Below are 11,522 nucleotides of genomic sequence, written 5' to 3'. Positions count from 1 at the left end.
GCCGAATAGCTGGATGTGCCGCCCCTCTCCCGAGCGGCCGCCCCAAGCACCTGCTTGACAAGCTGGTGCCTGGAGCCGGCCCTGGCTACAAGCAGTATCAACAAGTCCTCTGTGTCTGCTTGCCCCTCTTGAAAGGGAGTGGGTTATAATGTACACTGGGGACAGCATGGCTTCATTTGAGGTGTCAGGCAAGCAGGCACAGAGACTGCCATCTGCTTTCTCCGAGACCCCTGGGATTTATAGGTCTCGCTTCTCCCCCACTCTGATTGCTAATCCTTCCCTTGGAGGGAAGGATGCAGAGAAAATCTCACAAGAAAAACCTCTGTTTCCCGATGATTCCCCTTCCACAAGTCTTTCTGCAGGGCATGAGCACCTGGTCCAGGGCTATTAACTATTTTCCTCATTGCACATGCTTAATGACTCACTCATAACATTGTTTCTGCTATGCATATGGGCATGAGACAATTATCATGCCTCACTTGATCTGTTTTAGGTTAAATGGGTTATATTTAAATGATAAGATGGGACTTCTGCTTATAGCATTTTATTTTTATTTTTAAGTGTCAATAATCTTTTGAAATCTTATCAAAAGCAATTTTGAGATGTTCTTTTGCTTTGTAGCTGTTAGTCACTAGCAGGAAATCAAAGCCTGTATTTTCTTTTCATCTGTTTGTATTTTTATTTCAGTGGTATCAGTTAATATAAGGCAGCTCTGAGCATAATGTACAAATTAGGAGAGGTTTGATGAGGCAAAATGTTAAATGTCATAACAGGTTTCTTTTCCTCCTGCAGGTATCCAATTAGTTTGGTTGTCACATAAAAGAATGTGGCTTGAGCTGATCATTCTTTTAAAGTTTGGTAAGTGCAAATACTTTACACATGTCCAGGCTAAACCTTTTTGGTTAATATTGTGTAATTTACATATTTTCCCAGCCTTTCATTACATTGCTTCATCTTTCCTCTAGTGTTTTAAATGGTTATTAAATTCTACTGAAATATAGTCCTGGTTAGACACAGGTGCAACACTACAATAACTCCTCTTTCCAGCACCTCCATTCCAAAGACCTGATTCAAAGTTCATTAAAGTCAAAGGAAACACTCCCATTGTATTCAATAGGCTTTGGGTCAGGCCCTAAAACAGGTAACCCATGCCTGCCAACAGTTGATAAATGTGAATCTGGGAAGCAAAGCAGGGCAGATTAATCAAACACTCCTATTACTTGACCACTGAAAATGCTTGTAAATAAGCTGCCTGTCTGAAATATATCCTAAGCCATAAATTGAAGTTTGACAGTTTCAGCACTCCCTACAAACACTCTTAATTGATGCTATTCTGCTATTTCTAAAACTGCATTAATAATGTCTCTAGTTTCCCTTGGAATCCTAGATCACAATTTTTATCAGAAGTTGAGCCAAGCAGAGTTAAACAATGATGCCTCCAAGGCTTCCATTCCTGTTCAATGTTTCAGGACAGAACTTGCCTAAAAGGGTAAAACCCTGCAAGGAAAATCTTAACTTACTGGGAGGAAAATATTGAAAGTCATGTCGGGCAAAGCAAGCCATAAAGCTTTGTGATTATCTGATTCCTAATTATTTTCTGTTCCTAAACTTCCATCTTCTCCTGGAAAAAGCTAGGGGCTCAGTTCAAGCAATCTGACAAGCTAAGGAATCACTGACTTGGATTCCAGTCTCAGTTACACTGTTATAAATCTGGAGCAACTCAATTGAAATCAGCAGAGTTACTCCAGATTTATATTAATGTAAATGAGATCAGAATCTGGCCCTGTTCATGGGGTCACCTGTGATGTTATCAATAATACTGCATCAATGCTTGCTATATCTACATATGAAGCACAAAGCAACTGCCTGGCAGTTTCACATGTTTACTGCACAATGTAATATTGATCAAAATTTTAGCACTGATGTGCAATATGCTAGTTACCAATTTATTTATAATGATCTGCAGCAGGTGTGTTCAGACTGGAAATAAGGCACACATTTTTAACAGGGAGGGTAATTAACCATTGGAACAACCTACCAAGGGTTGTGGTAGATTCTCCATCATTGGCAAAGTTTAAATCAAGATGGGATGTTTTTCTAAAAGACATGCTCTATTTCAAACAGGAATTAGTTTGGGGAAGTTCCTATGGCCCGTCTTATACGGGAGGTCAGACAAATGGTCCATTCTGGTCTTGGAATCTATGAACCTATGAATCAGAGAAGCTCTTTTGCATCCTGTCAAGCAGCTTTAACAAAGGACAAAAGGAAAGTGTAGACAAAGGACAATTCAGGTGATGTTGCAGTGTAGCTGCTTTTCTCTGGAGCATATAGCTGAGCCTGTCACATCATTACAGCTGTATTTGTCTTCTTTTGTGTTCAGTGCTGTTAAGTCTCCTGCATGCAGAGGATGACTGTGATAGTGGCTCCTGTCATACAACCATTGGAGATCTTCTAGTGGGTCGCAGTGAGCAACTAACAGCCTCATCAGTTTGTGGACTGACTGGCCCTCAGAAATACTGCATTATAGGCTACCTTGAGGTTGGTTTATTCTTATTTATAAAATAACTGCACATTATAAGAAGATGCTTCTAGATATGTTTAAATAATTAGCAGATGACAAGAAATATACCTGGTGAAAGTATATATTCTATTAGGGCAGGAAGACAGCTTGGTAGTAGCCTTCAGGATGATGTTTAATTTCTCAACAGAAATGGCAATGCATCAGTGAGACATAAGAACATAAGAATGGCCATATTGGGTCAGACCAATGGTCCATCTAGCCCAGTATCCTGTCTTCTGACTGTGACCAATGCCAGGTGCCCCAGAGGGAATGAACCGAACAGGCAATCAGCAAGTGATGCATCACCTGTCATCCACTCCCAGCTTCTGGCAGTCAGAGGCTAGGGATACCCAGAGTATAGAGTTGCATCCCTGACCATCTTGGCCAATAGCCATTGATGGAACTATCCTCCATGAATTTATCTAGTTCTTTTTTCAACCCCGTTACAGTTAACATTCCCTGGCAACAAGTTCCACAGATTGACTGTTCAAGGAAGTACTGTGAAGAAGTACTTCCTTTTGTTTGTTTTAAACTTGCTGCCTGTTAATTTCACAGGGTGACCCCTAGTTCTTGTGTTATGTGAAGGAGAAAATAACAGTTCCCTATTCACTTTCTCAACACCATTCATGATTGTATAGACCTCAATCATATCCCCCCTTGGTCATCTCTTTTCAAGCTGAAAAGTCCCAGTCTTTTTAAACTTCCATACCCTTAAATCATTTTTTTTTTGCCCTTCTCTGTACCTTTTTCAATTCTAGTATATCTTTTTTGAGATGTGGCAATCAGAACTGCACGCAGTATTCAAGGTGTGGGTGTACCATGGCTTTATATAGTGGCATGATGATATTTTCTCTCTTCTTATCTATCCCTTTCTTAATGATTCCTAACATTCCGTTCGCTTTTTTGACTGCTACTGCACATTGAGCGGATGTTTTCAGAGAACTATCCACAATGACTCCCAAGATCTTTTTTGAGTCTTAACAATTAATGTAGACTGCATCATTTTGTTTGTATTGTTGGGATTATGTTTTCTAATATGCATTACTTTGCATTTATCAAAATTGAATTTCATCTACCATTTTGTTGCCCAGTCACACAGTTTTGTGAGATCCTTTTGTAGCTCTTTGTAGTCTGCTTGGGACTTAACTATCTCGAGTAGGTTTTCTATCATCTGCAAATTTTGCCCCCTCTTTTTTGTTCACCTCTTTTTTCCAGATCATCTATGAATATGTTGAACAGCACTGGTCATAGTACAGATTCCTGGGGGGCACCGCTATTTACCTCCTTCCATTCTGAAAACTGACCATTTATTCCTACCCTTTGTAGCCTGTTTTTTAACCAGTTACTGATCCATGAGAGGACCTTCCTTCTTATCCCATGACTACTCAATGTATTCACAAATGAATACATGAATCTCCAGTGACACTTTGCTGCTGCCGTCCTCAAGTAGTTTTCCTGTAAAATGCCTCATAAAGGCAAACATACACAGTATTTGTCAGTCTGGTGGGCATTCATGCATGTGAAGAATGTAGTTTTGTAAGGCTGTCTACACTTCAAGCTGGAGGTGTGAATTCCAGTTCAAGGAGACATGCCCTCACTAGCTCTGATTGAGCCAGCCCACTAAAAATAGTGTAGCCGTGTCGGTGTGAGGGGCTAGCCACCCAAGTACATACCTATCCAAGATGCTAAGCATATATTTGAGGTGGCTAACTCTTCCCACGGCTCATGCCACCACAGCTATGCTCTACCTTTAGTGGGCTAGCCTGGGTATGTCTTCTCATGCTGGGAATTACACCTCCAGCCCAAAGTGTAGATATACCCCCAGTGGCAAGATTTTGTTTCTTGTGTACTGCACCTATAAATCTTTTAGGTGCCTAAATGCCTTTCAGGATCTAATCCTAACTCCTACTGATTTCAATGGCGTTAAGCACCTAAATACCTTCGGGGTTCTGCGCCTAAGAGTCTGCTGGATGCAGTTGCCATTTTGTGTTCAGTTTAGATGTAGTGTGTTGCAGAGGAGACACATACACAATGTGCTCTCTTATGTTGCTGTTTTGTTGTGTAATTTAAAATAAAAAGTAATTAATTGAGCAACCATTCTTTGTGTATGAAAAACATAACAGCGTATGTAAGCTCTTTGACTATGCAGGGAGGTTAGGCTGATTTCCCGGACAGTTTTGTGACCGTCAGAGAGGAATAGGAGCCAGCATGAGCAAACATAGCCCTCCCCCGAAAAAGCTGCTAAAACTGTCAGTTCTGACATTGCGACACATTTATTTGGGTTGTTGTAATTCAGTGAGTTGCAATGAATTCAAAGCTGTTTGCACTAGATAAACTCATTATCTTGATAGATGCATCTTATCCCCTTCCACCTGGCTGCAGTGGGCCTTGCCTGCACTAAAATCAATCTGGCTTTGCCACATAAGGGGCCAGATGCGTAGAAACGTATGGAGGGAGTCTGCACGCTGTGTATGCCCTGGAGCCCAGCTCTGAAGGGACCCACATCTCTGTGCAGCTGAGCGTAGGCGACAGGGAAGTGATGGATAGGGCTCTGCGTATCCAACAGTCATTGCCTGTTATCAAACTTCCTACTGATATAAATGGGAGTTTCCCTGAGCAAGGACTGTAGGACATAGTCCCATGAAGTTAATAAATAATCATGAGAAAAAAATATTTTTCACTAAATACCAGATGTGAACTGCAGAGGAAGTTAATGAGACATTGCTCATTTTAGAGGTAATTTTAAAATTACTATTTATCACCTTCTGGTCAAGTGCTGTGACATGTTTAAAGTATAATATACTCCAGAACTAAGATAGTCAGATGGTGCATATCGAGCTAGTGCTGGTCATCTTATTCATTGTAAATCAACGATCTGATGAATTTAACCACTTTTTCCATTCTCAAATAGTTTGTGAATTAGTCCTATTTTCTGTGAATCTCTTCACTTTTTGTAATTATCCACCAAATAGTTTGAATGAACAATTCTCAGGCAACATGGTTATTCGTGAACTATTCCCTATAACGATTTACTCTGATATTTGTTTTGTGTGGCCTTAGATGCACATGTTGTTTACTGCAACTTTTTTAACCAGGAGATTGAGGAATGAGAAATAATGAATAGTGAATAATCTTGTTTGCTCATGCCTACCCTTGATAAGAACATAAGAACATAAGAACGGCCGTACTGGGTCAGACCAAAGGTCCATCTAGCCCAGTATCCTGTCTACCGACAGTGGCCAATGCCAGGTGCCCCAGAGGGAGTGAACCTAACAGGTAATGATCAAGTGATCTCTCTCCTGCCATCGATCTCCACCCTCTGACAAACAGGGGCTAGGGACACCATTCCTTACCCATCCTGGCTAATAGCCATTAATGGACTTAACCTCCATGAATTTATCCAGTTATCTTTTAAACGCTGTTATAGTCCTAGCCTTCACAACCTCCTCAGGCAAGGAGTTCCACAAGTTGACTGTGTGCTGTGTGAAGAAGAACTTCCTTTTATTTGTTATTTAATATCATGTGAATATGATATTGTTAAGATGAACAGCCATTCTTGAGACATTTGCACAATGATTTGTGTGATCTGACACTGGTTAAGTGTCATGTCGTCTCTAGTTATTATTTTGCATAGAGGATAAGAGCCTACTACTGCTACCACCTAATGGGGTTATTCCTTCAGCTCAAAGAGTGAAGGCCTGTGCTTTGGGGGCTTGACCCTATAAGGTGCTGAGCACTCTGGCCCCAATGCAGCAAAGGACTTCAGTATATGCATAACTTAACATATGTGAATAGTCCCACTGGAGTCAATGAAACTACTCACATGCTAAAATAATTGCTTTGCTGGAGCAAGGCCAGCATTTTTAACCAATGAGAGTCCTGCATTCTTTCCCCACTGGTGACCCATGTCAGGGGTTCTTACAAGAGAAAAGCTGTTATTGTAAATATTTGTGATTAGTGAACATGGTACAACTGAGCACCTCAAGTTAGAATCTGTCTCCAAGAAAGCTACACGAATGAGAACACTCGTGTGAACATTGTTTTACATTGGATTTTTTGTGATATTTCTGCTTATTATTATTTTATTTTATTTCTGAGAACATAACATTAACTGAAAAAATGATTGTCAACATTTGTATTTGATTAACAAAGATATTACAGCAGGTGAACAGCAGAAAGCTACTAATTCCCATATCACTAATCCATATCCCCATAATTTCCAATCCTGTATCATATTGCTTCAGAGGGAGGGGTAACCACAGCCCTGGAAAAGGATGTTGATTACATTCCCTCCATGCATAGGTCAGGGAGTGGAGGGGAGTGGGGAAGAACCAAGGCTCGGACAATCCCCACCCCCATGACCTCTCAAATCTCTTTTTAAAACCCATTTTGTCCCCACAATCATTGCTACCATGTTGTACTCACCAATAATCTCTCCACACCCTCATTTGCTGTAACCAGTATCTCATCTGTTGTTTCCTCTAAGGTTTTCTCCCCTTAAATTGTTAATTCTATGGAGCAGAGAGTATGACTTTATGTTTTGTAAAGTGTCAGGTACACTGAAAATGTTATATAAATAGTTTGTACTAATAACCTCTATGTGTCTCAGTTTCTTCATCTGTAAAATGAAGATACTAATACTTCCATACACAGGGCTGTTGTGAGATTCAGTTTGAGGCCATCAAATGGAAGATGCAAAGTACTAAGTGCCCTAATTAATAACATAAAGGAGGGCAGATGAATAAAGATTGTTACTGAAATTAGAATACATTGTTTCAGCAATAGCATTTTGGGATTGCATGCTCAGTGTGTGTTCTCTGATTTTGTGTGCATAATTGGCAGCTTGCTGAAACATCATTAGAAATAATGTTATGATACTGTTCTAATGAAAATCCAGAGTAACAGAGGGAACAGAATAGGCCACAATCCAACAAAGATTTATGCAGGTGATTAACTTTAGGCACTTTAAGAAATCCCATTGAAGGCTTGATCTGAACATTTTATTGAAAATTCTGATTCAAGATTCAAAACACAGCTTGATATTTATGTTTAGAAAGAGAGCACTGTATATATTTTAGTCCTGTTTATAAAGTGTGACTGTATGTTTCTAAATTGCATGATTATGTAAAATATGTGATTTAAAATATTATTCTACTTAGTACGTATACAAATTTTACAAGGAAAAGAAGAAAAAGTGCTATTGGAGAAGGTGTAAAACTGCAAATTTCAGAGATTAACGTAACCTGGCAGATTTTGCTATGTAAGACAAGCATATGCTTGTCATGTAGAGAGCAAAAATCTACCAGGCAAGGTCAAAGTAAGCAAAGTCAGTATCATATTATACATGTCCATACAAACCTGAGGCTTGGTGATCTCCACCCCTACTAAGCATTTTTGTAGCTTTAGCTTTCTATAAAAATAGCCTTTTAAAATGAAGTGTGTGGGATATTTTTTCTATTTATATATACACACATTCAGGGTCAGACACACCGTAGTAATGGTTGCATATAATATAAATTCATTAGTGTTTACAATCTATGAAATAATTATATACGTTACATACATACGTGTATATATTCTGTACAATATTTACTAATTCCCTGGGGATTATACACTTTAAAAACACGCAAACATTTTATATACAACATAAGACCATAAGTGAGTAGAACACCCAACCTTCCACAAGCAGGATAAAGAAAAAGGATCACCTGGCCTCCTCCCGAGGCTGCTAGCCAGCTTCATATTGGCATAAATGTGTTACTTGTATTTGGTGTCTTAATAGCAATGTGCAGCCAAGGATGAATCTGTTAGAATCAGCTGTTCATATATCTGTTTGTAAACCAATTTAATTTTTAAGAACATAATTTAATTTTTAATAACAGTTTAATAGGTTCTCCTTCCAAGAGCCTCTCCAGCCTTACGAGCACAAATCCTTCCCCGGTCCTCACTCCAGAATCTTATTATGCTCTCTCTCACACTGCCGGTGCTGAAAAACTTTATGCACCGGTAACAAAAGAGATAAAAGAGTTTTTAATTTTCTAATAAAGTTCCCCCTCGGCAACTCCCTGCCCATGAAACAAGCTCCTCCTGACATCAGTACCAAACACCATCACAAATTGATTCACATTTTCCTTTTAAGCTCCCCCTCCTCAGAAAAAACTGGGGGAAACAGGTATTCTTCTGGCATGCCCTGATGGTCCCCAAATTTGGGCTCTGGCTAACCAAGGCCCCCGTCCTACAGTATGCACATGTGTTTTTTTTGCACATGAGACAGCCCACTGGGCTCAATGAGACTACTCACACGTAAAGTTAAGTGTGTGCATGAGTGTTGGCAGAATCAGGTCCCAAGAGACAGGCCCCAATCCTGAAAACACCAAGGCATGTGCTAATCTACTGGACAATGGGGGCAGAGATTGCACTGATAGTTTGTCTTGCTTATTCTGTTTTTTAGGGTGAACAGAAATGCTTCCTTTGTGATTCCAGATACCCATATAATCCCTATGCCCATCCCAACAGTCACCCAATTGAAAATGTTATCACAACTTTTGAGCCAGACCGGAAAAAGAAGTGGTGGCAGTCAGAAAATGGTAGGTTACAGTCAAGTAATGTTTCTCAACTTGGCTAGTTTAGCTTATTCTAATCAATATTTGCAATCATCACTTTATGAAACTATAAGACAATATGGCAGGGATTCTCAACCATTTTATTTCTGAGGCCCCCTCTCCCCCAACATGCTAAAATAACTCCAGGGCCCAAGAGTGGGGGTGCGGCCCAGGGCTTTGGCCATGTGGAGGGTTTGGCCTTCAGCCATGGGGTTGGAGAGCTGGGGGCTTGGGGCTTCAGCCATGGGGTACCTAGGGTGACCAGACGTCCCGATTTTATCGGGATTGTCCCGATATTTACTTGTTTGTCCCGCGTCCTGACCGATGTTTGGTCGGGACACTGGACAAAGAAGCAATTTTTGCCCTCCACTCCGGCTCGCGTCCCACCCGCCCCGACTCCGCCCCCTCCTTCCCCCATTGGATAGCTCCCCAAATCCCCGCCCTGGCCCCGTCTCTTCCCCACGCACGCCGCTTGCGCATCGATCAGCTGCATGGCGACGGCGCAAGCGCTGGAGGGAAGCCAGACACCAGCGTGTGTGGTGCGGCCGCACACAAAGGCTGGTGCAGGAGGCAAAGTCCCAGGGGGGTGGGGCCGGGAAGGCCGCAGGAGCAAGGGGCAGCGAGAACCCACCCGGGGCTGAGAGAGCCCCGCAAAGGAGGCACAGACCCCCCCTTCCCCACCCTGTAGCTGCCATAAGCTCCAGTGAACAAACCGGAGCGCTCCCCCCTTGGTGTGTGTGGGACTGCCGAGCCGAGCCGCTTCCTTCTTCCCCCACCAGACTCCGCTCCACTCACGGGCGGGAGGTTTCGGGTTACAGCGCCCGCACCCCAGACCTTCCCCCACAGCCGCCGCGCCAAGAGAGAGGCGCGGACTCGGAGCAACTGCCCGACCCTCCTCCCTCCATCCCCCCTCCACACATCCCTCCTCCACTGGCCTCCAGGTGCAGCTGCTGCACCGCACCATCTTCTTAATCTTCATGGTGGCCGCGCCACACACGCTGGTGTCCGGCCTCCCTCCAGCGCTTGCGCCGCCGCCATGCAGCTGATCGGCGTGCAAGCGGCATGCATGGGGAAGAGGTGGGGCCAGGGCGGGGATTTGGGGTGCTATCCAATGGGGGAAGAAGGGGGCAGAGTCGGGGCCGGGGGGGCGCGAGCCGGAGTGGAGGGCAAAAATTGCTTCTTTGTCCAGGGTCCCGACCAAACATCGGTCGGGACGTGGGACAAACAAGTAAATATCGGGACAGTCCCGATAAAATCGGGACTTCTGGTCACCCTACCTCTCCCTCCCGCTCGCGGCTGTGGCTCCTTCCCGGCGGGACGCGCCTCCCGCTGCCCCGGCCACATGCGGCGCGCATCCCCCGCGCCTAGTCTCCCTCCCGCCGGGAAGGAGCAGCTGGACGCGCGCTGCATGTGCGCGGGGCAGACCGGGGGGCGCGTCCCGCCGGGAAGGAGCCGCAGCCGCGAGCGGGAGGGAGAGGCGCGGGGCTCCCCGGCAGCAGCAGGGATTCGGCCCACGCCCCCGCGCCACCCACCTGGCCCCTGCCCGCTCCGCGCTGCCCCCGACCGGACCCACCGCACTGCCCTGCGGGTTGCAGGGCTGGAGCAGCCTCCAGGCTGCGCTCTCGGCCCCGGGTGCAGCAGCCCGGGCAGAAGCCCTCTGGCGCGGCGGGGGGGTTCACAGCTGAGCCCCCCGTCTCCCTCCCTTGCCAGCCCCCCTTTGCCCGCCCGGTGCCCGGGTGCCGGAGCTGACGCACCAGCTCCAGGATCCAGGCACCGTCGCCACCCGCTCCCTCCAGGCTTGCGCCGCCATGCTGCAAGCCTGGGAGGGAGGAGGAATGCTGCGTGGTTGGGGAAGAGGCAGGGCCAGGGCAGGGATTTGGGGAGGGAGCCAATGGGGGAAGGAGGGGGCGGAGCCGGGGCGGGGGGGGGGCGCAAGCGCCAGAGCGGAGGGCAAAATTTCTTTTTTGTCCAGTGTCCCGACCAAACATTGGTCGGGACGAGGGACAAAGAAGCAAATATCGGGACAGTCCCGATAAAATCGGGACGTCTGGTCACCCTACCGTCTACCATTAAGTTATGACTCTTACTCTGAGGCAGGGCCGGTGCAAGGATATTTTGCGCCCTAGGCGAAACTTCCACCTTGCCCCCCCATCCTCCCCCGGTAACATCGGTTCATTGATGGGCAAATCCTAACGAGCCTTTATAGAGCCGAGGGGCCAGTCATGCCCAGGGGCTGCTTCCCAGATCAGGTTCCTCCCTCCCCACCCCCTGAACTCCCCTGAAGGGTGCACAGCTCCCCCCCCCCCGCGCCCCCCCCCCCCCCCCCCGGTGGCCCCTGCCCCGAGTCCACTCACTGGCTT

General features: G+C 45.1%; 1 protein-coding gene across 1 annotated transcript in view; it reads left to right on the top strand.

Moving 5' to 3' along the window:
• Positions 1-11,522, top strand: part of LAMB4 (laminin subunit beta 4) — an 83,877-nt gene that overhangs the window by 1,116 nt on the left and 71,239 nt on the right. Inside the window, exons 2-4 of the mRNA XM_029910831.1 lie at positions 793-858; positions 2,381-2,538; positions 9,012-9,147. Of these exons, the coding sequence (XP_029766691.1) occupies positions 793-858; positions 2,381-2,538; positions 9,012-9,147 (360 nt within the window). The remainder of the gene's footprint in view (positions 1-792; positions 859-2,380; positions 2,539-9,011; positions 9,148-11,522) is intronic.

This window comes from Terrapene carolina, unplaced genomic scaffold (genome assembly GCF_002925995.2).
Source record: "Terrapene carolina triunguis isolate 2854851 unplaced genomic scaffold, T_m_triunguis-2.0 Scaffold68, whole genome shotgun sequence".
In the NCBI taxonomy this organism is placed as follows: domain Eukaryota; kingdom Metazoa; phylum Chordata; order Testudines; family Emydidae; genus Terrapene; species Terrapene triunguis.
Note: the sequence above shows the minus strand (reverse complement) of the source record. Positions and strands in the feature narration are given on the sequence as shown.